The sequence below is a fragment of the Gracilinanus agilis genome, chromosome 3 (assembly GCF_016433145.1).
Source record: "Gracilinanus agilis isolate LMUSP501 chromosome 3, AgileGrace, whole genome shotgun sequence".
NCBI lineage: Eukaryota > Metazoa > Chordata > Mammalia > Didelphimorphia > Didelphidae > Gracilinanus > Gracilinanus agilis.
In genome coordinates this window covers 171913439-171941198 of record NC_058132.1, presented here as the reverse complement: position 1 = coordinate 171941198, position 27760 = coordinate 171913439, and the positions used below count along the sequence as shown (strand labels likewise).

General features: G+C 38.2%; 1 protein-coding gene across 1 annotated transcript; it reads right to left on the bottom strand.

The window, feature by feature from the left end:
• Window positions 1–293: 293 nt before the first annotated feature.
• Window positions 294–27760, bottom strand: C3H11orf97 (chromosome 3 C11orf97 homolog). Its single transcript, XM_044669002.1, has 6 exons — window positions 27659–27760; window positions 25081–25280; window positions 23524–23888; window positions 13615–13719; window positions 3628–3753; window positions 294–365 (listed from the first exon to the last, which is right to left on the bottom strand). Exons 1-6 carry the CDS (start codon window positions 27758–27760, stop codon window positions 361–363), a joined length of 903 nt encoding a protein of 300 aa, XP_044524937.1. The 3' UTR covers window positions 294–360.

The following is a 27760-nucleotide window of genomic DNA, read 5'->3' as shown; positions in this document are numbered from 1 at the left end:
CTTCTTCCAACAGCAGCCCCCTTCCTATTCCTTCTTTTCCCTTTGGTTAACTGAAACCTCTGAAAGGGAAACCTCGGATAAGGGGGGACTACTGTAATTTGTATCAATCATGGCTTTAATTCAAAAGGAACGGATGCTTCCTCCACTAAATTTCTCCTACAGTTCCTATTTATAGTGGATCCAGGTTGGGTCTCCATTAAATTGGAATGTTTAGAGGCAAGACAGAAATCACTGCCAACAAGAAGAATATAGACTAAAACATTTTATTTTTTTTTTTAAATAGATTGAGATATGTACTTAGTTTTCTTCTTGGCTCCTGGGACATCAAGAGAAGTGACTTCTCAATGGAAAAAAATTTACTTATCCTAGAGGAAAGAAACATGAATAAATAAGTAAATTTCTTGCTTGGAGAGATGCTCCAAAATTTTCTTCATCATATTTTGAAGCAATTTTTATTTTTATTCTTAATAAGCAAATACTCATTTGATGGAATCAGAATATAGGAACCATTTTGCTCAAGGAGCAATCTTATTACCTTGTGAATTAAGCTGCAGATTAATCAAAAGGACTTAATAAAAACCAAGTGGAGGTAAGTAGTTTTCATTTGATAATACAAATATGTTTAAAAACTATATTTATGTTAAACTGGTTCTAAATTACTCCATTTATTTATTTATCTATTTTCAAGGAAATGTCTCTTTATATCAAATTTATTTTCTATTTTTAAAATTAAATTTAAATTTAAAAAATTTAATAACAAATTTCCACATAAGTTTTCTGCAGTTATATGATTCAAAATGTCTTCCTCCCTTCTTCCCTCCCCCTTCCCAGAGGTGGCAAGCAACTAAATCTGGTTATACATGTACTAAATTATTATTTTAAAGAAATAAGATATATATTGAATGTTATGAGAAGCACATCCCCCCCCTCCCCTTTTTTTGGTGCAAAAGGAGACATAATAGAGCAGGTGAGCAGCAAAAAGATAAAATGCCAAGAAAACTTAGTTAGCTGGGTATCTAACCTTGGCATATAAGCTCAATGGTTAGTGTTTTCCATTAATGATATGAAATCTAAGCAAAATCTCAACCATAAAAGTAGCAGGTGAAAAACCTCATTCTAAAGACTTCCAAGTACTCAAAGGCTGAAATTCTTGGCTCTTCTTCCCACTCCTTATATTAGATTACATTGATAGTTTATCCAAGGGTAGATAGAGAAAGCAAAGGATATTGAAAGGAAAAGCTTTCAATTCATGTTTATTTAACAATTTTGGTTACAGGAAAAAATATTAATTTAAAAAAATTATAGGAAAAAATTTTCATAGCAGTATGGGAAAATGCTGAACACATGGCAGATGAATTAAATCCATTCACCAAAATAAGAATTTTAGATTATTTGTAGATTTCCTCCCTCTGTTGTTCCATATGAAATTGAAATAAATATTTGATATACGGTCATGTTATTTGTAGACAAAGTTCAGTTGTGATTTGGATGACTAATTAATGGTTATTATTTGGATGGCTAATTAATCATGGTTGATATGATTCCTTTAAAATGAATTTATAGAAAGAAATATAATAAACTCAGTTGTTTACATATCAAATGTTTTTCTTCTAGCTTATGCAAATCATTCATAAAAATATTTTTTCAAAGAAAATTATTCATCTTAAAATTTTTTTATTTTCTAAGATGTTGAAGTAACACTTTGCATATTGTAAAATGGAACATACCAATTTAAGGAAAAAAGAGAAGATAAATTATTGTTTATATACCAGAGATTTAGGCAACAAACAGTGGCTAAATTTACATTTGGATAACTTTTCTTCTGTCCCAAGGATTGTCTTGAGAGATAAGTGTAAGAATTGACCTAGATTCCCAAGTTCTGCATCTCTCTACCCCTGAAAGCTAGGTTACCATGGACCCTTTAATCCTTTAGATTCTGAGCCAAGAGGAGAAGCAAGAAACTTTGGGCTAATAGTTCACCAGCTCAGCATTGGGTCAATTCCACTCAAACCTCTGTACCTCAAAGGGCCCTAGATCTCCTGACTTTTACCCTAATTAACCAGTTTTTTAAATCTTGCTTTATACTTTAGATCTCTAGTGATCAGTTTCCTTCTATGTTTATTGGTGATCAAGTCCAAATCCCCCCAATAATAGGGGATTCTGTCTGAACTCTTCATGAGTTGGATTTCTTGATCTTAAAGTCTAGACTGGGTCCTTTCTACTTGTCAATGGGCCTCCTGGATAATAACTGTCTATCTGATTGGATTCCCATCCTATAATTATAGATTTAGAGCTCAAAGATACCTTAGAATTCAATCCTTTTATTTTAATGAGTAATTTAACCCCAAAAGTTAATTGACTTACTCAGGGTCACACAGGTTGTTCTGAGCTGGGCCTGACTTAGGCTAGTCTTCATGTAGCTTAGATTTGATAGTGGAACAATTGAGCCATTGTAAATCACACAGTTAATAAAAAGAGATTTATTTAACTATTCCTGAAGGTGTATATTCAACAACAATAGGCCTTGAGGACACTTGGACCAAATCAGCTGGGTGAAACTGAGTTGACTCTCATGATCTAAGTCTCAGAATTCTTCTAGCTGTGTGCTCAGGAAGTAATATCATCCTGAGCCTTTAGTCTAACCAAAGATAATTTTTAAGGAAAAATTAGCCTAACTTGAATTGGGGACATGGATTGGGATATTGTGTCTACCACAGAGGCACCATGTGGCAGAGCTAGGATGAGAACTCAGTTCCTCCCAACTCCAAAAACAAGAGTTTAAATGGAAGAGTGTTAACCCAATTAATTAATCCCTGTCACCACCTGTGCACTATGGCTAGCTACCTCAGACTTTTGACTGTTTAGGGCTCAGTGAGCAGTATTTGAGTGTCCCATTTGGATTCATTTCCTAATTGCAGATTTCTGGCCTCACATCTCCATGTATCCAGCCCTAGACTGATGGACCCCTTCTTGTCTGTGTTCCTAGCATGTGTAGACCATGGGCCTTTGCCTGACCTGGAGGCATGTTTGGATTATAAATTCTGGCTGTCCCTCTTTGGCCTCTTCTATCTCTCACCTGAACCTTGACAAAGAGAGTAAGGAACGACTAAGATATTGCCCCTACCTTCACTTTTATAGGACGGGCTCTACACCTGGTCCAGCAATCTCCACACTTGCCTGAATGCCATCACTGTAGCACAACCATCCACTGTGCCATTTTATGTAATAAAAGCAAGGCAGTCTCTATTCCTCCTTTCTACACTGTACTTTTTTATCCCCGTTTCCACTGCATTGTTGTATGATCATACCTATCCAGCAATCTGGAGGGAAGTCAATATGGGGTAGGGCCCTGATGTTAACTATATTCCAGAAAACCCATTTAGAAAAATATTTAGAGAAATAATTAATAAATTTTAGTATAAACTTCTATTGCACAGAGATGTTAAACAAGTGAATTGTGCTACATTTTGAATATCAAGTTAAAATTAATGACACCAAACACTTTTTAGGTAAGAAAAACAAAGGAGAAAAAATTTGACTCAGAGCTATCTTAATACAGTATATGACATTAATTCATAATCAAATATGCTTTCTCTCTTCTGAGCTAGAAAATCATGTGTATCTTACTTCTTATTCCTCCATGTCTGGAATAGTATTTAGGTTGTGGAAGTAAACTGTTTTTATTCTGTGATCCTGGTTTCAAGCTTCCCATAGAGAAGTTCCTTTTAATGCTCCAAATCCCTTCCAGAGCCACTGTCAATATTTTAAAAAACAATAAAATGAGTTGTTATTCACCTTGTTTTGCTTTCTAATTAAAAAATAAAACAACCTCTTACTGTTTTTGAATGATTCCTTAATTTGTTACTCTTGTTGTGAAATCAGGCAAATAAAGTTATTATCACTTAACAAGCTCTTACTAAATATTTTCAAGGTTTTTAGTTCATTTTATTTGTATATAAATACATTTGAATAAGAATCAGAGAAGAAATATACTGGATAAAACTTTGTGGTAAACATATTGGAGTAGCAAGCAGTATGGCAGAGTGGATAGCAAGCTGTTTTAAGAGTCAGGAAGATTCTTCCAATTCAGTCCTGCCCCATATACATACTGCTTTGTTGGCACAACCTCATGGTGCTCCAGTAAGCTCTCTAGGAGTATAATTTCTAATCTGCTCTGATGAAGAGCATTTCCTCATCAGAAGTTCCATTCACCAATGAAATTATAGATCTGGACCAATAAATATGTAGTGTATCTAACGTTAGTAAATTATATTAAGTAAAATCTCAAGCTGAGAATATCATGTGTTCCCAGAATTTCTCTAAAATTCTCATTTCTGTGATCTTCATCACACTTTAGTATTTCTAGTAGGTAATTTTAAGAATTATTTCATGTAGTTAACTTTTTCAGATTCTGATTTAATTTCTGGAAGCACCGATAATTTCCTAAAATGAGTGGCCTGGTCAAAGGTGATCATGCCATTTTTCCAATGAATCTAACAATCTTCACAAAGCTTTAAGTTGGGAGAAGTAAAGAAAACCCTAGGTCTTATGGATGGATTATAGCCTAAGCTTTAAAATATCTATAGCAAGCATTTTTGAAAAGCAGTGCCTACAGTATCTGCAGGTACAAGGACAAACTGATATGTCAAACTCATGAATCTTGTCAAGCGTTGCAATTTAATAAATATTATTGAATAATCTGCTCATGGAACTAGCACCAATTCCAAGAAGCAAGCTTAAAAGTCTTAAAAATCAAAGGAGACTTAGGGAGAGTTTAGAACATTGGACCTCTGTGGAAGGCAAGGAGTTATGTGCACAGCCAAAGAAACATGAGGAACTGTTTGTCTAATTTCTGGGCCTCTAAATGTGGTGCTAAAGAAATATTCTTCACAGGGTCAAGGTAGCAGCCATGCTCTCCTGGTTTCTAAAGAGTCTACATGGTGCCAAAAGTGTCTCATCAATCAATCAGTTAATCAATCATCTATTTAATAAGCATCTCTTATAAGGATAGACACTGTGCCAGCTGCTGGGCAATACAAAGACAATAAAGAAATTGTCTATTGCTGCAGAAACTTAAATTCTATTGCAGTAGATGGTATGTGTGTATATAACAAAAATGAACCTGGTAATGGGGAGGGTGAAGGCACTAGGAAAGGGGGTTGGGGGTTGGTTATAGAAGGAATGCAGAAGAGCTGATGTAGGAAATGGCATCTGAGCTGGGCTTTGAAGGAAACTAAGGATTCTAGGAGGCAGAGGTGAGGAGGGAAATGCATTCTAGGCATGGAGGTCAGGAAATGCACTGGAACTGAGGCAGGAGGAGGGTTGTGAGTGAAGAGCAGCAGGGCCATTTGGGCAGACCGTAGAGGAGAGGAAGAGGAGTCATATATAGCACAGCTGGATAGGCAGGATGGAGCCCTAGTTGTGAATGCCAAATAAAGGAGTTTGCATTTGACGCTAGGGGTAATAGGGAGCCACTGGGGTTAACCAAGGAGTCCCTCATATAGTACATCACTTCCTAGCTATGAGATTTAGATTAAAACACACAGTTTTGTAAAATGAAGATAACAATATAGTTACATCCACTGACTATTTCTCAAAGATGTGAGAAAACGATTTTGTTAACTGTAAAGCACTATGGAAATAGAATTATCATTACGAATACAGTCTCTAGTCACTGACATCCCTCAATCACTCAGACACAAACACTGGAATGAGTGTTGAGTGTTGTTTTTGCAAAGCTGGACCAGCATTTTTCAGCCATCCCCTGACTTCTGAAAGGAGCATTTGCAGGCAGGATCCTACCTAAGCCATCTCACAAGGCAGGTATTCTTAAAACAACTTCCAAGAAAACGACTCCATAGCCTCCTTGTATAAAGATCTTACAATGTGTAAGCTGTTCCTTATATCTAGCCTAAATCTCAATGCAATTCAAGCCAATTTCCTTTTCTTCTATCTCCCCTGCCTGGAGTTGGAAGTTGCTAACCACCACCTGTAGTATAATGGGCCCTGTATTGAGTCAATTGGTACACAAACATTTATTAAGAGTCCATTGTAATAGATGTGGTCAGGGTGTATAATTAGAATTTTGCACCCCAGGACTCTAAATCCCAACATCCCATTTATGTTTGCCTACATCCTTACGTAATGAGGATATATTTTGATGTAGCCACACCTCTCTCTCTCTCTTTTCCCCTGATCCCGGCTAGGAAAATTGGGTGAGTGCCAGGCAGGAGAATTTTACTCATGTGATATTTTCTTAGGCTTTCATACTTTTGTTCCTTTTATTTCTTCTACTTTAAATGATTATTAATAAATCTTATAAGATAAAATACTTGGAATTATTGGATATTAGTTTAAATCTTACAGAGTAAAAATGGAAATTAGATTGAGGCTAAAGTGTGAAGCTGGTCTAGCTAGGCTATCATTTATTTAGTGCCTGCATTTGATCCCACAACACCGAGGAGGTAGGCACTATTGTTTTCCTCATTTTACAGTTGAGGGAGCTGAGGCAAAGAAGAGTTGTGACTTGCTCAGGGTCACACTGTTGGTAAATATCTGAGGCTGGGTCACACTGTTGGTAAATATCTGAGGCTGGATTTGAACTCAGGTCTTCCTGACTCCAAGGCAAGGGCTCTATTCACTGTGTCACCTAGCTAGGGTGTATAGGAATAACAAAGGAAGTAGATCCAGATTAGCTCTACACAGCATCAGGGAACATAGGGTGGGTTTAAAAAATATAGGACATCCTGGGTTCAAGCCTGTCCTCAAGACATTTCCTAGCTGTGTGACCCCGGGCAAGTCACTTAGCCTCTACTGCCTAGCCCTTACCACACTCTTCTGCCTTGGAACCAATACACAGTATCAATTATTTTTTTAAAATTAAGTTCATTTATTTATTTAATTAATTTTGAATATTTTTCCATGGTTGCATGATTCATATTCTTTCCCTCCCCTCCTCCCATAGTCAATAAGCAATTCCACACAGTATCAATTCTAAGACAGAAAGTAAGGGTTAAAAAAAAAAAAAGACAAGACAGAACTATGTACACAGCATGGTAAAGTGAATATCAGTCTTGGAGTCAAAAGGATCTGAGTTCAAATATTACTTCTGACACTCTGTAGAATATGGTATAATCGGGTCTGTTTCTTCATCAATAAAATAAAGGATTTAGACTAGCTGGCTTTTGGTTATTTTTCATCCCAGTATCTCCCTAGAACTAAGCAAGGTACTTTGCACACTACTTGTTTAAGATGGACTATATTTGTGGTCCAGTTTAATTTATCTGTGCTCTTTTAAAGTCGGTTACAGTAGCTGCCTTTGAATACATTCCAAGTATAATAAGAACAAATGCAGGGGGCAGCTGGGCAGCTCTGTGGATTGAGAGCCAGGGCTAGAAACAGGCAGTCCTGGGTTCAAATTTGGCCTTGGAAACTTCCTAGCTGTGTGACCCTGGGCAAATCACTTGACCCCACTGCCTAGCCCTTATGGCTCTTCTGCCTTGGAAGCAACACACAGTATTGATTCTAAGAAGAAGGTAAGGGTTAAAAAAAACCATATGAATTTATCCTCAACAGTTTTTTGGCTTGGCAATTATGATCAGGACCCTTAATTTTTATCAATTTAAACAAAGAAGGATATATTGTAGTATTACATTTAACAAGTGTGTCTCTTCTTTTAGGTGCCCATGTAGTGCATTCATTCACTCATTTGTTCATTTATTCAGGAAATATGTGTAAGTTGCTTCAGTGTCCGCAGCACTGACCTAGGGGCTGGGTGGTGTAGAGAATAGATAACCACCCTCTCTGGGGGCCTAGGAGGGCCTAGATAAGTACCTAGAGATAATGTCCAGGTGGGGAGGGAAAGGCAGAGCAGGGAGCTGCCTTCTCACTCCCTGGGCCTGGGGGGAGCAGAGTGCAGGATCTCCCCCTCTATCAGCTGGTATTCAGGGGAATTATCATGAGGCTATAATTCATTAATTAGCCTCTCCCCCGCCTCCATGCCAGCTGTTCCGCACACCATCAGACCCATAGGGCTGGTTCCCAGGCTCTTGTGTTCAAGTCTTCCTTGTCCTTCTCTTAAAGGTATGGTTTGTGCTGATGGTCATTCCAGGGTCGGCCTCTGTCCCTTTGTACACTAAAGTCAGCATTTACTAAATGCTACTACCTGCCCTGCTAAGCTCTTGGAGACACAAAAAAAAAAGGCAAACGAGTCCTGGCCTTGGAGGAGCTCATGCTCCACCCAAAGAGACAACATGCAGACATCTCCACAGAGACAGGATCTATGGGATAAAAAGGCAATGCTCTCAAGAGGAAGCCCCTGGAAATGAGGGGGATCAGGAGAGGCTTCCTGTAGAAGGTGGGATTTTCCTTGGGAGTGGAAGGACGTTGGGGAAATCAGAGAAGCCAGAAGGCAGAGAGGAGGAGGGAGAGAATCCAGGAATAGGAGCCAGTCCCTTAACATGCCTGGAGTCAGGAGATGTGGTCTCTTGCTGGAGGATGAGCCAGGGGAATTGGTGTCAGGGGAGGGCAGAGGCTATGGTGGGATGGAGGGGATGGGGGGAAGAGTAACATGTATATAGAGATTGAAGTGGAGGAGGGGAAGCTAGGTTATGAAGCGTTTTGAAGGCCAAACAGGATTTTGTATTTAAATCTGTACTACCTTCCTTCTAAGGCCTTCCAGTGTGGGACAGAAATGTGAAGTTAAAAGCCATGACTAGGAGAGGATTCTCAGCCTGGGAAGAGAAGTCCCCAGACTGCTTTGGTCACAATGAGGAGAATGTTAGTTGGCCCTTCTCCCAAGAGAACTTTGATTGATGCAAGCTCTAGGCTGGTATATATACAGAGGTCTTAAGATAGGCTGAACACTAATACTCTAGTGAGGCAGATTTAGAAAGGGCACATCCATCTAAGCCACAGAGGCTGCGTTCTGCCACCCCAAGTCGCTGCTACCTAAATCCTAACTGAACACTCTTAAAACTGCCCTTGCTCACCAGGGTGAGTGGAATAGTTTTCTGTTATACCAGATCTCCTATCACTGATCTCTCTTTTTGAATGGGAGACTTAAAAGTTCATTGATTTAGTAATAAACTTCTTAGATTAATTGCAAAAGATGTCAAAGTCCCAGATGTGTTACAAGCAAGACAAATATTCCAATTCTTCAGAATTCCCTGGTTCCATATTTTAAGTATTCACTTTACTAATACATATTACAATTGCTCTTAAAAAAAAAAAATTTTAGACCCCTATATCTTTGGTCTTATATTCCATAGTAACTATAGCTTCCAAGGTAGATTAACGACAAGGGTTAGGTAAGCAATTAGGGTTAAATGCCCATGGTCACACAGCTAGGAAATGTCTAAGGCCATATTTGAACCCTTGACCTCCTATTTTAGGCCTGGCTTTCAATCCACTGAACCATTTAGCTGCCCCATGTAACTGCTCTTTGACTTAGTCGTTGAGCTTTGAAAGATAAACAATTTATCACCCTCGATCTGATTTGGAGATGAAACTGTCCAAACTCAGCTGGGCTAGACCTTGTAAAGCAAACATAAAGTTTATCATAGACTCTCATACGTAAGGCCTTTCTAGCTTGGCAGAATCTGTCAGATCTTGTGATTCAGTGGTATAGCCTTTGAGAACCCAGACTTAACCTCCATGCCAAAATGAGACAATGAAGGAAGACTTGGCCATAGAATAAGAGAAAAACTAATCTAAAACTAGAAAATAAAAAATTTTAACCCTCATTTTTCAAGTCATTCACCAGTTCCACAATAGTTAATTTTGCAGAACTTAGCTGGGGGAAAAATGCCATATACTCAATTAAAACATAAGACTCTTAAGTTACAAAAGATTGCCAATCAACGCTGATTGGGAGTTTCCACAAAGGAAATTCCCTACATGAAATCATAATAAGAACAAAAAAAAAAAAAAAGAGATTTAGAAAAGTGAAGAACTATAACTCTAAAGTTATATATAGAAATTGAGAAACTTAGACAACAGCTTAGGAGTGAAGGATCCTTCTACAAAAATATTTATAGTTGCTCTTTTTGTGGTGGCAAAAAATTGGAAACAAAGAGATGTCCCTCAATTGGGGAATGGCTGAACAAATTGTAGTACATGAACATATTTTAGTACATGCTGGTAATGGAATACTATTGTACTATAAGAAATGATAAGCAAGATGATTTCAGAAAAAGCTGGAAAGATCTGCAGGAACTGAAGCAGAGCAAAATAAGTAGAACTGGGAGAACATCACACACAGTAACAGCAATATTGGACAATGATTATCTGTGAAAACTTGGCTACTCTCAACAATGCATTGATCTGGGACAATTCTGAAAGATTTATGATGGGGAATGCTATTCACTTCCAGAGAAAGAACCATTGGGATCATCTTTCACATCAGTGTAACTTTGGTTTTATTTTGGGGTTTTGGTTATGTATGAGTGTGCTCTTACAACAATGACCAATATGGAAGTGTGTTTTACATGACAATTAAAAATTTTTTTTTTTTAAATCTTAAAGGAGTGAAGAGTCCTTCAATTCCAAAGTGAAAGTCTAATATCATTTGTACCATCTGGGCAAAGTGTTCAGGAAGGAAAAAACTTAAGGAAGTTATTAGGAATACTGAAATTTACTGAATTCTTCTTTATTCTTGGAATCCTACGTATTTCTAGTTCAAATATTCATCCTTTTTATCTGATCATAAGATAGCATTTCTTTGCCAGGATGATTAATTTTTTTTGTTATTATTATTTTTTAACCCTTACCTTCTGTCTTGGAATCAATACTTTTTATTAGTTCCAAGGTAGAAGAGTGGTAAGGGCTAGGCAATGGGGGTTAAGTGACTTGCCCAGGGTCACACAGTTGGGAAGTGTCTGAGGCCAGATTTGAACCTAGGACCTCCCTTCTCTAGGCCTGGCTTTCAATCCACTGAGCTACCCAGCTGCCCCCTTTTGTTATTATTCTGAATGGAATATATAGTATAGTTTTGCCCTCTTATCCCATTTCCATTCATGTCTTATCAAATGACCATCCTGCTTTAACTCCACTACCTATATCTTCTCTAGTACTATATTCAATATCTACTACAAATCTACTTTATCTAATAATATCAATTGGATCTTCACAGCCACACAACAATCTCTTTCTTCTTCTAAATTAATTCTCCACTAGTCCCCACAACTGCTCTTCCCATACTTCCCTTTTCAAGTGTTCTATACTATCCCCTTTGCTGAACTATCACCAATATCTGTTCTTCTAGTGGTATATCTCTGCAAAAGCTCTGCTCGAGGCCTTCTCCTCTTTGTCTGTGTCCTCTCTCTTTGGCTCCCAGGGGTTCAATTAGCATGTGTATGCAAAATGACTTGAAAATCCAAACATCTAATACCAATCTCCAGTTCCACATCACTACTTGCTGGTTGGAAGTCCATCCCAGTCATTTCAAACTTTACATGTCTAAAATGGAACTCATTGCCTTCTCTTCCACTCATTCTTCCTTCAGACTTATCTACCGAGGGTACCACAATCCTTCCAGTCACCAGGTTTTTAATCTCAAAGTCATCTTCAACTCTTCCTTTTCCCTGACTCTTAATCCAATGAATTGTTAACTCTGATAAATTATTCTTTCACAATTTATCTGGCATCCATCCCCTTATCTTTATTTATATGGCTACCACTCAAATTCAGGTCTTCATTATCTCCTAAATGGATTATTACAACAGCCTTTTAACTGGACTTCTGATTTCTACACTTTCCCTCTCTGGTTCATCCTCCACATAATCACCAAAATAATCTTCCTAAAGTTCATCTGACCATGATGTTCTCTTCCCAAGGCCTTTTGGAGGTTTCTTATTTTCTCTAGGATGAAATACAATCTTCTTAGATTCAAGCCTATCTTTTAGGCCTCTTTTATTGTCCCCTTCATGTTCTCTTTTTCCCAGCCAAATAGCCTATTTGCTGTTTCCCAAACTCAGTATGCCACATCTTTCCTCCACACCTTCCCCCTGCCTTCCTCAAGGCTTGGAATGCATTTCTTCTTCCTCTCTACTTCTTGGAATCCTTCCCTGCCTTCATGGCTCAGATAAAGTAATACCTTCTAAAGGAATCACTTTGCAAACCTGTTAGTTGTTCATCAGTGTGGGGCATTATATATGGATGTTCATGGCCTGAATTCTCATTACTATCTGTGCACTGTATGTGGGATCTTACAAGTCACTGGGTTTCCATTTCTTCATGTGTAAAATGAAGATAGTTGGACTAGAAGACCTCTAAGTTTTCTTCCAGCTCTCAATCCATGGTTCTCTATATAACTTAGCTATTTAAATGTTGCTTTGTCCTGTCTTCCATTTTGTCTTTGTATCCAAAATACAAAGTGTACATGTCAAGAACTTAAAAAATATTTGTGGGATTAACTTGGATCGGACTGAAGGCAGATATAAACTACTTTTTCACACAACTAACTGGTCTACCTAAGAATTCATAAAATCCCTTTTATACTGATCAACATTTCCCTTTTATACTGATCAACATTCAATTAATGGAAAAAATACAAGCACCTCTCTAGCAGCCCAGCTCTCCTTTTGAACTGTCTCTCATTCCTGGTTCAATGTGATTGATTATTACTGGCTTTTGTGGTCTGTTCTTGTCTTGGCCCATTTCAGTTCCTTGGCCTGTCCCTTGTCTGGCCTTCTTATGGCTCCTTTGGGTCTGGTTCTTTGTCTTCTTGCACCTTTACCCCAATTTCTGCCCATATGCCAGTCCTTATAAGACAGTGGAGAAAAAATTTATGCATTCCATGACCTGTTTTATAAGGCTTCCTGACACTGCAGTTGCTTTGAAAACATATTTTGTGCGACCTCTAGTGGGGGTTAATAAGTAAACATCATCATAGCAATGCTTTACTTCATTGACAGATACATTCTTGGAAAATATATGCAAATTCAAATTTTGTAGATTAAATAATATTCCCCCATTGACTTAGATGAAAATTTCAAAGTTGTTTTTCTGCTAAAATTTTGGATTTTAAGATACAAACTTTTTAATATCACATTTGAAAAAGAAAAACCACTTTCCTAAGAAAGCTAACAAATAACATTGTAAATCAAAGACAATCCTGAGCACTGGTATTCAAATAATAGTAGCATATAATACAACATTGATGGATGAAGCCAATAAACAGAAAGAACCAATAAATCAACAAGACATCAATCAGCACCAAAAAATCCATATAAACATATGGGAGTGTGTGTATATCATGTGACTGACCATTCTAGGTTATTGAAGTAATTTACTAAAATTTATTATGTTCATAGTCATACTCATTAAAAGACAGCAAAAAATGGTGAATTTTACATTTACCTGAAAAACTGTTTTAAATGATCATTAAAAAGTGTTTTTGAAATATATGGGTTAAAGTATTACCACTTAACAGACTTTTTCTAAATATAAAAACTTATTTGGTCATTTTAAAACACAAAGGTTTGGTTATTTAACTTAATTGTTGTGGAATATCATCCAGTTCCTCAAAAATCCTTTCCTCACATGCAAAAACTCACACAGACAGCTTAGTTTTCATTTTCAAAATACATGCTTAGTATTAAGCATAAACTTTACCTGTAGACGGTTTTTTGATGTGGCATTCATCTCTCTGAATAAAAAGTTCTTCTTCCAGTACTTCTTTAATTCTCTTATGTGGCTCACAATATAGGAATTTTTTCCCTATTAAGACATTAACAATATGGGTTATTTGCTATTAAGAAAAAAAATGCATAGTTTAAATCCAATAAATTATACATATTCATTAAGTACAAAACTACTTTAAATGCTTTATCATCTGCATGTAAATAGTGAACAACTTATCCTGAAGACTGAGTCACTGGTACATTTTTTACATTATGACTTGATCATAGCAGCATTTATTTTTATTGTGCTTAGTAAACATTACTACAACCTGACATATTAGAGCCTTAAATAGTTTGCTGCTGTATGTTTAATCTATCAAGTAAATTACCTATTTCTTTCAGTAGTCTGAGAGAATAATAGTGGTGCCAAAATAGTGCAAGTTGTTTTTTGGGACAGGAAACTCCAGTTTGTTTGAAATCCAGAGGGTATATAAAGTAGAAATATAACATAAAGCTAGAAAAGTGAGGTGAAAACAGAGTGTGGAGGACAGGCATACCAGGTAAAGGATCCTGAAATTTTATTCAGTAGGCAATAAGAAGCCACTGAAATCTTTCCTTCCTTCCTTCCTTCCTTCCTTCCTTCCTTCTTTCCTTCCTCCCTCCTTCCCTTCCTTCATCCCTCCCTCCCTTCCTTCCTTCTCTCTCTCTTTTTTCTTTTTTCTTTTCTTCCTTTCTCCCTTACCTTCCACCTTAGAATCAATACTAAGGGGGGCAGCTGGGTAGCTCAGTGTATTGAGCCAGGCCTAGAGACAGGAGGTCCTAGGTTCAAATCTGGACTCAGACACTTCCCAGCTGTGTGACCCTGGGCAAGTCACTTGACCCCCATTGCCTACCCTTACCACTCTTCTGCCTTGGAGCCAATACACAGCATTGACTCCAAGACAGAAGGTAAGGGTTTTAAAAAAAAAAAGAATCAATACTAAGTATTGGCTCCAAGGCAGAAGAGTGGTAAGGGCTAGGCAGTGAGGGTCAAGTGACTTGCCTAGGGTCACACCGCTAGGCAGTGTCCGAGGTCAGATTTGAACCTAGGACCTCCCATCTAGGCCTGGCTCTCAATCCACTGAGCCACCCAGCTGCTGCCTCACTGAAATTTTCTTAGCAGAGGAAGTGATATGGCCAAATCTATGCATAAAGAATAATTCAGCCTTGGTATGAAAGATAGGTTAGAATAGGGGAAAAATGGAAGAAGGAAGACTTGTTAGGAAAAGTAGACATGGTGTATGGTAGAGAATAAGCATTTATTAAGCACCTACTATTTACTACTTGCTTTCCTAAGCACAACACAAATGTTATCTCATTTGATTTTCATAACAACTCTGGGAGGTAGGTGTTCCTGTTACCCACATTTTACTGTTGAGGAAACTAAGGCAGACAGGTTAAATGACTGCCAGGGTCACACAGCTAGTAAGTGTCTGAGACCAGATCTGAACGTAGGTGTTCAAGATACTATTCCTGATGATGCTCTCTTCATTGCACCATCTAGCTGCCTCTGATGCCTCATGAGGACCTATGTTAGTTATTAGGGACAAAGGGATAAAAGTGGGAAATATTACAGAAATGGAATCGATAGAACTTGATAAGGTGATATGAAAGATGCTGGAGAAATAGGGTGAATATTGTTGCATTAGACTGAACCTGGCTAGTGGAACATCCAAATGTATCTCTTCTATAGAAATTTGGAAATTTAAGGATGTAACCTAAGAGAGGTCAGGATTAGGGATGCCAATTGGAGTTATTTGAATAGCAGCAATCAGTGAAATCACGGAAGTGAATGATGTTGCCAAAGAAGGGAATACAGCAGGATCAAGGATAGACCCCTGGGAAATATTCAATTAAGAAGTTAGAGGATAAGGGTTGTCTAGTGAACAGACAGAAGAGTCTATAGAAAGGAGGGAAGAAAGTTGGGATAGCATAGTGTCTCAGAGGTCAAAAGAAGAGAAAATATCCAGTAAGATGGAGTTGTCAGTAATGAAAAAAGCCAAAAAATCAAAGACGTTGAAGTTGTAGCATAATGGACAGAATGGTAGACTAAGACAGGAAGACTCAGGTTCAAATCCCACTTAGCCATATGATCCTGGCCATGTTACTCAATCTCTCTGCCTCAGTTTCCTCAAATATAAAATGAGTAAATATAAAATATAGACTGAGATTCAATAGTCTCTAAAGTCCCTTCCAGCTTTAATACTAGGATCGTATGAACCCAGCACTGAAAAAATGTCATTGGCTATAACAATTAGGAGGTCACTGTAAGCTTAGAATAAGCAGTTTCTGTATAATAGTGGGGTTCAAGACAACTTTCAAGTTGTGAGGAGAGCATGAAAGTGAGGAAATGGAGACACCAGTTTTAGACAACTTTTTCTATAAGTTTAATAGAGAAGGTAAGGAAAGAGCTAGGATAGGCCATGAAAAAGCTTTTTTGTTTTGTTTTGTTTTTTAAAGCATACTGGAAAGACTTGCCTGAATACATGTGGTAATGTGGCCAAGAGGCAGTGGAAGGAAAGAGATAGCAGACCTAAGAGGCCATGATAGCTAGAGGAAAGTCCTAAAGGAGGTAGTTAGGGTTGGAATCAAAGGTAAATGTAGAAGGATTAGACCAAATAGTTGTAAGCAATGCCTCTTTGTCTGTGGCCAGAGGGAAAGAGAAAGTAAAGAAGGATGCTGAGAAATTTTGAGTAATTAAGTTGAGAAGTTGAGAAAAATGATTTTGGATAACCTCAATCTTTTCAAAGAAGTTGGAGGTGGGGCAGCTGGGTAGCTCAGTGGATTGAGAGCCAAGCCTAGAGACGGGAGGTCCTAGGTTCAAATCTGGCCTCAGACACTTCCCAGCTGTGTGACCCTGGGCAAGTCACTTGACCCCCATTGCCTACCCTTACCACTCTTCCACCTATAAGTCAATACACAGAAGTTAAGGGTTTAAAATAAAAAAAAAACAAAACAAAACAAAGAAGTTGGAGGCAACATTGTCTGCTGTAAATATGGGTTCTGGGATATGGTTCGGTGTTAGAGAAAAGAAGAAAAGGGTTAGGACAGTCTCTGTTGCGAATAAGATAGGATTTGATCACTGTAGAATACAAGGATTGTGAAGCAGCATTTGTTAATGTATCTTTAATTTATAGAGAGGAAAAATAGATCTCTTTTCCAACTTCCTTTAGCAGTCCTGAATTAGGGAATTTAGCATTATCATCAAAATTATTTTAAAGTGCTATAATATTTTAAAGATTCATGAATTCATCAGTGTGATTGATTCCTTTCCCCACTACACTACATCACAGGTTCTATGCTTTAGCAGACCATCTTCATGAATTGATGTGGGCAAAATAATCAGTTTTCAATTGATAAGTCTTTTTGAGATTTTGAGATGAGCTGGTCCTCAAACAGTCTACAGGAAATATGAACTCAAAACCCTTACATCTATTCTACTCTCATTTCAATACAATAACTTTCAGCTGCTCAGGAAATGGATTGTGAGAAAGAAGAGAATAAAAGAAAAGATAATGCCACTTCTCAAGAAAGATTGGAAGAGAAATTATATACATTAACAGCTATAGTGTGTATAATGATCAACTGTGAATGACTTAACTATTTTTTCTTTTCTTTTCTTTTTAAAACTGTTATATTCTGTCAGCTCCAAGGCAGAAGAGTGGTAAGGGTGGGCAATGGGGGTTAAGTGACTTGCTCAGGGTCACATAGCTGGGAAGTGTCTGAGGCCAGATTTGAACCTAGGACCTCCCTTCTCTAGGCCTGGCTCTCAATTCACTGAGCCACCCAGCTGCCCCCTGAATGACAACTATTAACAGCAATGCAAGACAACTTCAAGAGATCCATGAAGAAAAAAATTATTCACTGTTATAGAAGAAACCAATGGAGTCTGAATGCACACTGAAGCACACCATTTTTCACTTAATTTCCATCATGAGTTTTTTTTTTTGTATAAGTGATATGTATCTTCCTTCACAACAGATTAACATGGAAATATATGGCACCTGATAGCACATGTATAACCTATATCACATTACCTGTCATCTTATAAAGGGGGAAGGAGAGAAAGAAAGGGAGAGAACATGGATCACAAAATGTCAGGAAGCAATGATTAAAAATTGTATCAACATGTAATTTGGAAAAATATATAATTAAAAAAAAGAAGAATTGAAAGATGATTATAGAGAGTATAAAGAAGGCAGTTGTTTAACACTTAATTTACTTTTATTTTTTAATCTGCCAAGAAGAATGATCTTTGAACCCTAATTAAATCCCAATCTCATTCTCCATAAATATTATTCCAAACTTTTTACTTTCCTCTAACACTCAACCATAACCTCAAACCTACTCTTATAGAAGATGGTCTCAGCCTTTGATTAAATAAAAGCACATCATGGTCTCCAGATTTCAAGCTCACTAATAGTTTGCAGGCTCTGTTTTTTTTCCTTATTTTGAAAATAAGCTCATTTGCTTTGCAATTGATTTTCAAAGAACACTAACAGTGTTCCAGAAATCACATTTGCCACCTCTTTCAGTGTCCCAGAATGCAGTTCCTCTAGGCCTGGCGACCTAAAGTCACTAAAGGCTAGAAGTTATATTATCTCCCTACTAATCTTGAATATCACCTTCTTAATGACCACTTGGGGCCAGCACAGATTCCTCAAGATCAAATAATAGCAAACCAATCATATTTTCATGTCAAGATTACTAGATCAGGGGAATGCCACAGATGAATAATTTTCATTTTAATTTCTATCTTCTATTCTAATTTTATTTTTATTTAAATTTAGTTTCCCATGTTACTGATATCCTCATGGACAGGATAAAAAAACATAGATTTGATGACAGTAGTTAGGTGAATTTTTATCTGATTGAACAACTCAGAGGAAGTTATGTTGATTTATGAATATCAATTAATGATTGATTAGGAGGATGTGTAAGGTGGTATTAACAACACCATCAACAATGTTGATGGGCTCTGAACTGACCCTGATGCTATTCAACATTTTTAAAAAAATCAATAGCTTAAATAAAGAGAAATCATACTTACAAAATTTATAGAAAGAATAGCTCTCATAGACAATATTAATTAAGATTTTAAAAAGTCTTGACAGACTGAAATGATAAACTAAGGCTAATAAGATACTATATTTCAGTTGTTTTTCAGTTGTGTCCAACGATTCCTGACCCTATTTGGAGTTTTATTGGCAAAAATGCTGAGGTGATTTGCCATTTCCTTCTTCAGCTTATTTTATAGAGGAGGAGACTGAGCTGAACAAACAGGGTTATGTTACTTGCCTAGGGTCACAAAGCTAATAAGTATCTGAAGCCAAATTTGAACTCCTGACTCTAGGTCCAGGGTTCCATCCACTGTGCCTTATAGCTGATAATATACAGTGGTGATAAATACAAAGGCCTGCACTTTTGGTCAAAAAATTAACTGCACAAGGAAAGTATGGGAGAATCCTGAACTTAATAAGAATCCATATGAAAGATTTACTTAGTTTTATTTAAAACAGATATATGTATATGTACATACATATATAAGCAAAGCCGTTCAAAAAACAATGTATCTTGGGTTTCATTAACTCTCATAGAGTGAAGAGTCCAGGCTTTGATGATTTGATCTGTACAAGTATTTGGATCCAGAACTGAATATGTGCAAAAGAGCAGGCTAGATTAGAGCTGGTTTAAAGAGTAATCCTTTTAACCAGAGGTGTTAAGCCTCTGAATGCTAGTACCACATTAAAATGTAATTGGGGAATATTTTAAAAGATAAATGAAAATATAGTAGAATATAGCTAATATTAATGTGTGGTTTTTGAAGTCGATATGTAGCCTGTTTCTGTTTGAGCTTTACACCATTGCTTTAAAAAGTTCTGAGCTGGCACAACTGCCCATTTTAATTGAAACTTTTCACCTGGTAATACTGTATAGTACAATTTTTGTATGTAGGTAAGCTCCTTGGAAAGAAAGTTGCAGTTGATCTAAGGTCAAGAGGGAGGCTCATGGCAGGTGCCAGTAGGCTGTAGTATATTTTCTATGATAATCTATGTATGAGAAGTAAAGGATATCATCCAGGAAATATGTGTTTGGGAGAAGTGACTGAGCCATTTAAGAATAAAGGATAACAAATGAGAAGACTAAGTATAATTCCAAATAATAAATTTATAGAGTTCTAGAATTGGAAAATCTATGGGGGAATACGAAAAAGAATTTTACATAAGGAGAAGGCATGGATGGATAGATGATGATATATGCCTTTGGTGGAATAATCAATGAGATCACAGTTCCATTGAATTATTGGAATATTAATGTATATATGGGAAGATGCAATAGAAAGAACAGTAGGCAGGCAGGTGATATATGTTCTAGTCTAGTTTCTAACACTAATTACCTATATGATTCTGGACAAGTCACTTTGCTGGTTGGAAAGGATATCCTCAAATATAATTTCTAGAGTCTGATATTCTATGATTCTGTGATTTCCACTGCACTCTACACTAGAGTATTGTGATAAGTTTGAGCACCACAGAGGCAGTATTGTGTAGTGGGAAAATAAAAAATAAATTCTTTGTCACTTGGAAGAATTTAGGTAATGGAAGGATTATTACTTTGCAAGAGTAATGCACCATAATGGTAAGGGTCCTCAAAATCATACTATTCAAAACATTAGTGAAAAGATTACATTTTCTAAGAATTATCATAATCAAGAGGGATCAATTTCATTCTTTTTTTGTCTTATGAGGTGAACTAAAACCATTGGTTAGATGTTAAACAGGGGGCAAGGTAGGTGGTTCAGTGGCTAGAGAGCCAGGCTTGAAGACAAGCAGTCCTGGATTCAAATGTGGCCTCAGATACTTACTAGCTGTGTGACCCTAGACAAGTCACTTAACCCTAGTTGCTTAGTCCTTGTAGCTCTTCTGCCTTGGCACTGATACTTAGTATTGATTCTAAGGCAGGAGATAAGTTTAAAAAAAAGTTAAAGAGAAAGATTTTGACTCTATTTAAGGAAGCCAATTCCTAACAATTATTATAGTATACATAGATTTAAAGTCCCTTCTAATTCTACAAATTTTTTCCCCTTCATTTTACATGTGGGAATAGACTTCTTGGTAAGGAAGGAGCACAGAAAAAGCTAAATAATCAATCACTGATGGGTATCATTGGCTGGACTTTGGAGATGGAGTAGATGAGATGTGAAGTCTCTTTGGCAATCTCTTTCAACTATAGTTTTTGGATTCCATGTGGTAGAGTTTTGAGTAGTTAGTAAAAGTAGGTGACTTCTTACATAAAGTAAATTCCAATCATAAGGATATGTGATTATTTTATTTTATTTAAAAAAATTTTTTTTAAACTCTTACCTTCTACCCTAGAATCAATACAATATATTGATTCCAAGGCAGAAGAGTGGTAAGGCCTAGGCAATGGGGGTTAAGTGACTTGCCTACGGTCACACAGCTAGGAAGTGTCTAAGGTCAGATTTGAACCCAAGACCTCCCGTCTCTAAGCCTCACTGTCAATCAACTGAACCACCCTATCTGTGATAAGAGCAAAGTTGGGCAGCTAGGTGACTCAGCGGATAGAGAGCCAGGCCTAGAAACTGTGTTCAAATGTGACCTCAGACACTAATTAGCTCTGTGATCCTGGCAAATCACTTAACTCTAGCTGCTTAGCCCTTGCAGCACTTCTGCCTTGGAACTGATCCTTTGTATTGGTTCCAAGACAGAAGATAAGGGTTTAAAAAAATACAGCTAGAAGTGTGTACCTTTCAGGTCTGGGTTTGCAGGTGAGTAATACTGCTTACAAAGCAGGTTTCTTTTGGATTTCTTACAAGGTAGTAATTGCAATTCTATATTGAAATGCATGCAATTCAATTCAACAAACATTTATTAAGCACTTAATGTATGTCACAGGCCACATTAAGTGCTGAGGATACAAAGAGAAAAATGAAACTTGGATCTATTGTGTCAGAAGATAGGCATTAAAGTTAAACATGAAATATTTTCATTTTCATTTCACTTGTCAGTCCTAAAGGCTCAAAAGAACATTTATTTTTCTGTCCCTTTGAAGAAATGTGCTGAAAACCAAGTGTCATCTTTTTACAGACTAGAATAATTGAAAATCTGATTTAATATGTAGAGTACAAATAATACCTACTGAAGTGTAAAGGCAGAGGGTGTTTTTTAAGTTTAAGGATAAAGTTAATGGAAAATGAATTTGCTTCAATTCCCATGGAAACTAATTCCAATAATAATACTGTTCCTGGGATGAATAACATTTCTTTTGAAGTACCATCACAAGACTATTACATTCATTTGTTTTACTATTAGAACTATCTTAAGAAGCAGATAAGAATTCCCCCATTAACAGAAAAGTTAGATGACTTTTTCCAAGTTCACAAAGGTAGTAGCAAAGTTCAGACTGGAAGCCAGATCTGGTTTGTAAGTCTGAGTTCCCATCACCTGCTACTGTCCAACAGTTAGAAAGATGTAAATATTTATATTACTTCTAAGGACTTATAGTATTCTATGATAATTTTTTAGCAAATAAGCATTTTTAATGATTTGAAGAAACCTTTAATTGACACAAATGCATAACATTTTTCATTTATATCTAATTAGATGGACCATGCTCCATCTAATGAGATGGTTCAATAGCAGAAGCATTATTAGACAAAATAGGGCTAGTAAATAAAGAGATGTGCCTTCTCATGATTATCCAGTGATTTGTTCTATCTCTGATGAAGTCTCAGGAGGGTATGTGATCTGCCACCAAGGTACAGTAGTTGCAGAAGTGCTGGATGCACAGGGAGAAAGAGTCTCAAGAGGGGCAATCAAGCTGAGTATTTAGAAAACCTGGAAACCTATTGCATTCCTCTTTGGACTATAGTTTCACCATTATCATTCCTAAACATGTATTGATTGCCCATAAGTAAGTAGATGCTGTAAAATAACTGTAAGATCAAGAAATAATATGTTCCTGTAAGCCCAGATTGGATTAAGATCAAATTCTTCAACTCATGAAGCAGACCTTGTGACAACCTCTCAGATGGAGTGAAGGCTGAAATATAACACTTTATAAAACTATATTGACAATATTAACACAAGTGTGGGGCTTTGGTAAAGCTAGATTACAAATGCCATAAATCTGCAGGAGTGGTGTAATGGAATCTGATCTCAGTGTCATTTTGGATTCTGCCACTTCCTAACTATATGATCCTGAGCAAACCATTTCCTTTTCCTGGTGAGGAACGGAGGGAAAGTAAAATACTTCATAGGATTAGAACTTTTTAGAAGAGAAGTTGCAAACCAACTAGTCCCAATCTCTCATTTCACAAATGAGGAAATTTAGGTTCAGAGTTGTCATTTGATTTATCCAAGGTAAGAGAGTACTGGGTTTGAAGCCTGAGAATCTGAGTAAGACTCCTGGCTCTGCCACTTACTGCCCGAGTAACCCTGGCCAAGTCCCATCGACTGCACGGGTCTCAGTTGTTTCATCCGTAAAATGAGGAATTTGGACTAGATGTCCTTTCCTTGGTCCCTTTTGGCTCTAAATCTATGCTCCTTTGAGCTTGTAATAGGCGGCCAAGCTACTTATTCTATTCCCCACCCCACAGGTGTTCGGACTTAAAACCCAGCACTCCCGGAATCTGGCATCAAGCTGCCTCAGTTTCAAACTTCTCTGTACAGTAAGTGGGGTCAGTGCAGATGCTCTCCAGGGGTCCTTCCAACTTCTGCCATTCCGTGATCTCAGGATATTCTGGCCACACTCCAGAGCTCATTAAGTATAGCCCCCGGGTTTCGGGGAGTAGGACGGTTCCCCCCGAGTCTGGCCGATGGCGGAGAGGGTCCCTACTCACAGGGTTTGCCGCGCTCCGAGTGACACCCGCTGCTTGGCTCTCCACAGACGGCGCACGCTACCCCGGCCGGCTGCGGGGGCTTCGGCCGCTGTTCCCGCTCCGCCTCCTCGTCTTCGTCCTCGTCCTCGTCCTCCGCCCTCATCACGGTGGCCGCCGCCGCTGCCGCCGCTGCCACCACAGCGGCCTCTGCTCCCCTCATGTCGCCAAGGGTCCTCACCTCCGCTCCGTCTGAACTACCCTCGCTACACCAGTCCGGCAGAGCAAAGCGGGAGGCGTCTCCAGTTGCCATGGAGACAGCGGAATCCTCCCCGCCCCGCTGGTTGCCATGGGAATAAAGCACCTCAAACTGCCAGAAGCGCGGGCCCCTGAGGCGCGAAAAGAACAGAGTACCGGGGCTTCCTGGAAGGGAGGGGGATAGAGCAGAGCAGAGGGCGCGTCACGTGATCCAGCGCGTGCATGGGACCAAGTTGGAAGCTCTGGAAATCCAGCGAGGTCGGGGCTGGACGGGCATGGTATGCAATTGGATTGGCTTCCTTGGCAAAAATGTTGGCATTGTGCTCCATGTGGTTATTCTGCCTGCCAGTGGTGCTCTCGACGGGCAAACTCAGAAGATTTCAGCTCCTTGGAAGACCATCCTAGAAAGATGCCACTCTGATGTCTTTACTAATTTTTGATCACTTCGACTTCCAGGAGAAAACCCAAAGGAGGGTGTCTGCCCCGGGAACTGCGTGTGTGTGTGTGTGTGTGTATGTGTGTGTGTGTGTGTGTGTGTGTGTGTGTGTTAACTTTCATTCTTGTAGAAAGCAAATCTCAGACTCTCAACTCTTCCTCACTACCACCACTTTCCCTGGGCACTTTTGGTTTTTATGGACCCAACTGCACACAATTCTAAAATAAGAAAGCGGTGAAGGACTTTAGAAATCATCTAATACAATCTGTTTTACACATCAAGAGCCAGGGATCTAGAGAAATGAAGTGACTTAAACAGTGAATTAGCCACAGAGCTTAGAGTCAAAAGCCAAGGTCAAGGAAATGGATGAATTTCAAAATGTAAGGCATATTCAGAAAGGGTTATGATTCTTTGCCAGTTGTCTATCTCTTCATACTCCATGGAGGCTAGTCCATTTCCAATTTAGATGCAGGCCTTTTGGCCTGGCCCAAAGCAACAGCAGAATATCCACTCTTAAAATACAGATTATCTCAGAGATTCAGAGGAACATCTCTAGACCACATCAAATCTCAGGGCCTGCCCTAGGGATCAGTAAAAGCAGGAATTTGACTGGAACTTCCCTAAGTTGTTCCTAAGAGTGTTTTCTATGCAAATAAGTTATGATTGAATGCCCAAAACACAAATGCTTGGGTTTAGGGTGAAATTTCTTTACTCCCTGAGCTTCCTGAAGGCCAGGGACAAGGAAACAGGGAAGATAGAGGAAGTAACCAGTTTCTAGATCCTATTCCCCTAAGACCGACATCACCAGGAGAACCTATCAAAGTTGAGATCATGTCAGATAACAAGAAAGCCACCTTTTCCTGTTGTATTTCAACAAATCTACAAACATTTTAGACAGGGCTTCTTCACTGGTGGAAGCTAAAGGCAAAGAAGTCTCAGGTGATTCAAGTTTTGGTCTCAGGGAATGGAACCGAAGGTTGAGAGTTGAAAACCACTGGAGATGCAACAGGTAGAAAAGAAGTATAGCTGGGCTGTGACTCACTGGGGCCTGATATCGGTAGGGGTCTTTAGCAGCTACCTCCCGAGACTGTAAAAAAAAAAAATGGTTGTCATCAACTTAGGTCAGCTCAGGGTTTTAAAAGATAAGCTTCTTTATTGCATAGTTTCCACATCCTAAGGTTTCAGTGCTATGGGTATATGAGAAGAGAATGAAAGGATGAAAAGAATCATCTACAATTCAATGATTCCCAAAGTGGGCGCCACTGCCCCCTGGTGGATGCTGCAGCAATACAGGGAGGTGGCGATGGCCATAGGTATATTTATCTTTCCTATTAATTGCTATTAAAAATTTTTAAAAATTAATTTCCAGGGGGCTAAGTATTATTTTTTCTGGCAAGGGGGCAGTAGGCCAAAAAAGTTTGGAAACCACTGATCTACATGATCCTTTTCCAGCAAAGTGAAGGTGGGCTAATCAGTTGTTAGGGATGTTGTAGATGGGATTCTGGGTCAGGGAATGGCAGACCTAGATGCTTTATAAGGTTCCCTCCAGCTCTGAGATTCTAAAACATAGATTTGTTTCCAGGATTGTGATATAACTAAATCCTCCAATCTATCTAATACAGTACATTCTGAGACTGACTGACCTTTTGCTAGTTTGTTTTGATGCCATCTGAAATGTCTTCATGGAAATCATTGATAAAAACTGTAAAATAGCTCAGATCTCATTTTTTGGCAATTCTGTTTCCATCTCCCTATCTGTTTCACAATCCAGTAAGCAAGTGGAGCAACATGAATTTATTAAACTCCTACTAGGTTCCAGGCACAGAGATTGGAGTTAGGTGCAGGGGACACAAATACAAAGAATGAAGCAATTCATCTCAAAGAGTTTATATTCCAAGGAGAAAGATAATAGTATATATGTATGTATGTTCAGAGTAAATACAAATACATTTAGAGCAGTTTGGGAAGAATGGCTCTAGGAAATGGAAGACCAGAAAAAGCTTTATACAGAACATAGTGCTTGAATTGTATCTTTTTTTTTTTTTCCCGAACCCTTACCTTCCATCTTTAGAATCCATGCTATGTATTTTGTTCCAAGGCAGAAGAGTGGTAAGGGTTAGGCAAAGGGTTAAGTGACTTGCCCAGGTTCCCACAGCTAGGAAGTATCTGAGGACTGATTTGAATCCATGGCCTCCCAACTCTAGACCTGGCTTTCAATCCCAGTTTGAACTGCATCTTAAAGGAAAAGAGGGATTCTGAGTTGTAGATAAGAGGGGAGTGCATTCCATGTATGAAGAACTGACACTGCAAAGACATGGAGAGGGAAGAGGAAATATGAATCAGAGAAAAGCCTGGTTTAGCTAAAGTGCAATGTGCAGACAGGGGATGTGAAATCAAATAAGGCTGGGGGCTATAAAAGCTGACTTGACCCATTACCCTTGCATTCTCTATTATAAATTAAGAAAGCATTAAAATAAATATATATGTTAGGAGGCAGCTAAGTGGCTCAGTGGGTAGAGAGCCAGGTTTGGAAATGGAAAGCCCTGTGTTTATATCTGACTTCAGACACTCCCCAGCTGTGTGACCCTGGGCAAGTCATTTAACCCCAATTGCCTGGCCCTCACTGATTGCCTTGGACTGATACTTAGGATCAGTTATAAGACAAAAAAAGGTAAATGTTTAATTTTTAAAAAAGAAATGAAGGAAAAATGTATGCTAACAATATGCTTTGGATTAATTTGAAAAGAAAACCTTGTTGGTCTTTCTTTTCCTATAAATTCTAAAAAAAAAAGTCTCACACTTGAAATCAATCTCCATCATTTTCATGAATAACCTAATACCATTCTAACTCACCACAGGTCTCTTTCTTTTGAGCAGCCCAGGGAGGGTTCCTCCTGAAATGAGAATGGTGACCAAACAAGAGCAAGGGACTTGCTCCACTTAAGAGCAGTGCCCTCTATCCCCATTCTTTGAATGGATTAAAGTAATAATAATATCTAGCATTTATATAGGATTTTAAGGTTTGCAAAAAGAACTAAGGTATCAGCAGACACGTGACTGAAATGCTGTTTTCAAGGCCTCATTCTGTCAAAATATGACAGTATCTGTAGGTAGCCTGTATTTTGTTTGATTCTGGATTATGATGAATCAACAGATTCATTGTGGGATATATTGGAATATAAGTGTACCACTGGCTCAAATCCCAGTCCCAGCTTAGCTGTGAAACTTTAACGATATCTAAACTCAACTATTGCTAGCAAATTAGAGAAAGAATGCATTAAAATTTAAAAAATCAGGAAAAATTGAAGTGCATAAAGATCATAAAACATCTCACCCTAAGTCTCATGCCTCCAAAATAGTAAAAGAAGTCTCCTCTTTCCTTTCTGGAAGCAAAAGGAGGGACCACATGTCTTAGCATCAGGCTACTGTAGCTTAGCTCTGCTCTTGGGACCACTTTTCCCTTACTTCATGGGGTTTTAGGAGTTTGCTAGAAGAGCTGGAAGAATAGATACCACATTTACATTTCTCCTCCACAGGCTTTTCAGAAATACATCTCAATGACTGCAT

What these genes read in the sequence shown, in the direction of transcription:
- C3H11orf97 (XM_044669002.1), bottom strand. Translation starts at nt 27,760, where the DNA reads ATGCAGTCATTGAGATGTATTTCTGAAAAGCCTGTGGAGGAGAAATGT. An exon ending in GAAGAAGCCCTGTCTAAAAT is followed by an intron (nt 23,889 to 25,080) that starts GTTTGTAGATTT and finishes TTCGCGCCTCAG; the next exon opens with GGGCCCGCGCTTCTGGCAGT. An exon ending in CTCGGAGCGCGGCAAACCCT is followed by an intron (nt 13,720 to 23,523) that starts GTGAGTAGGGAC and finishes ATGTCTTAATAG; the next exon opens with GGAAAAAATTCCTATATTGT.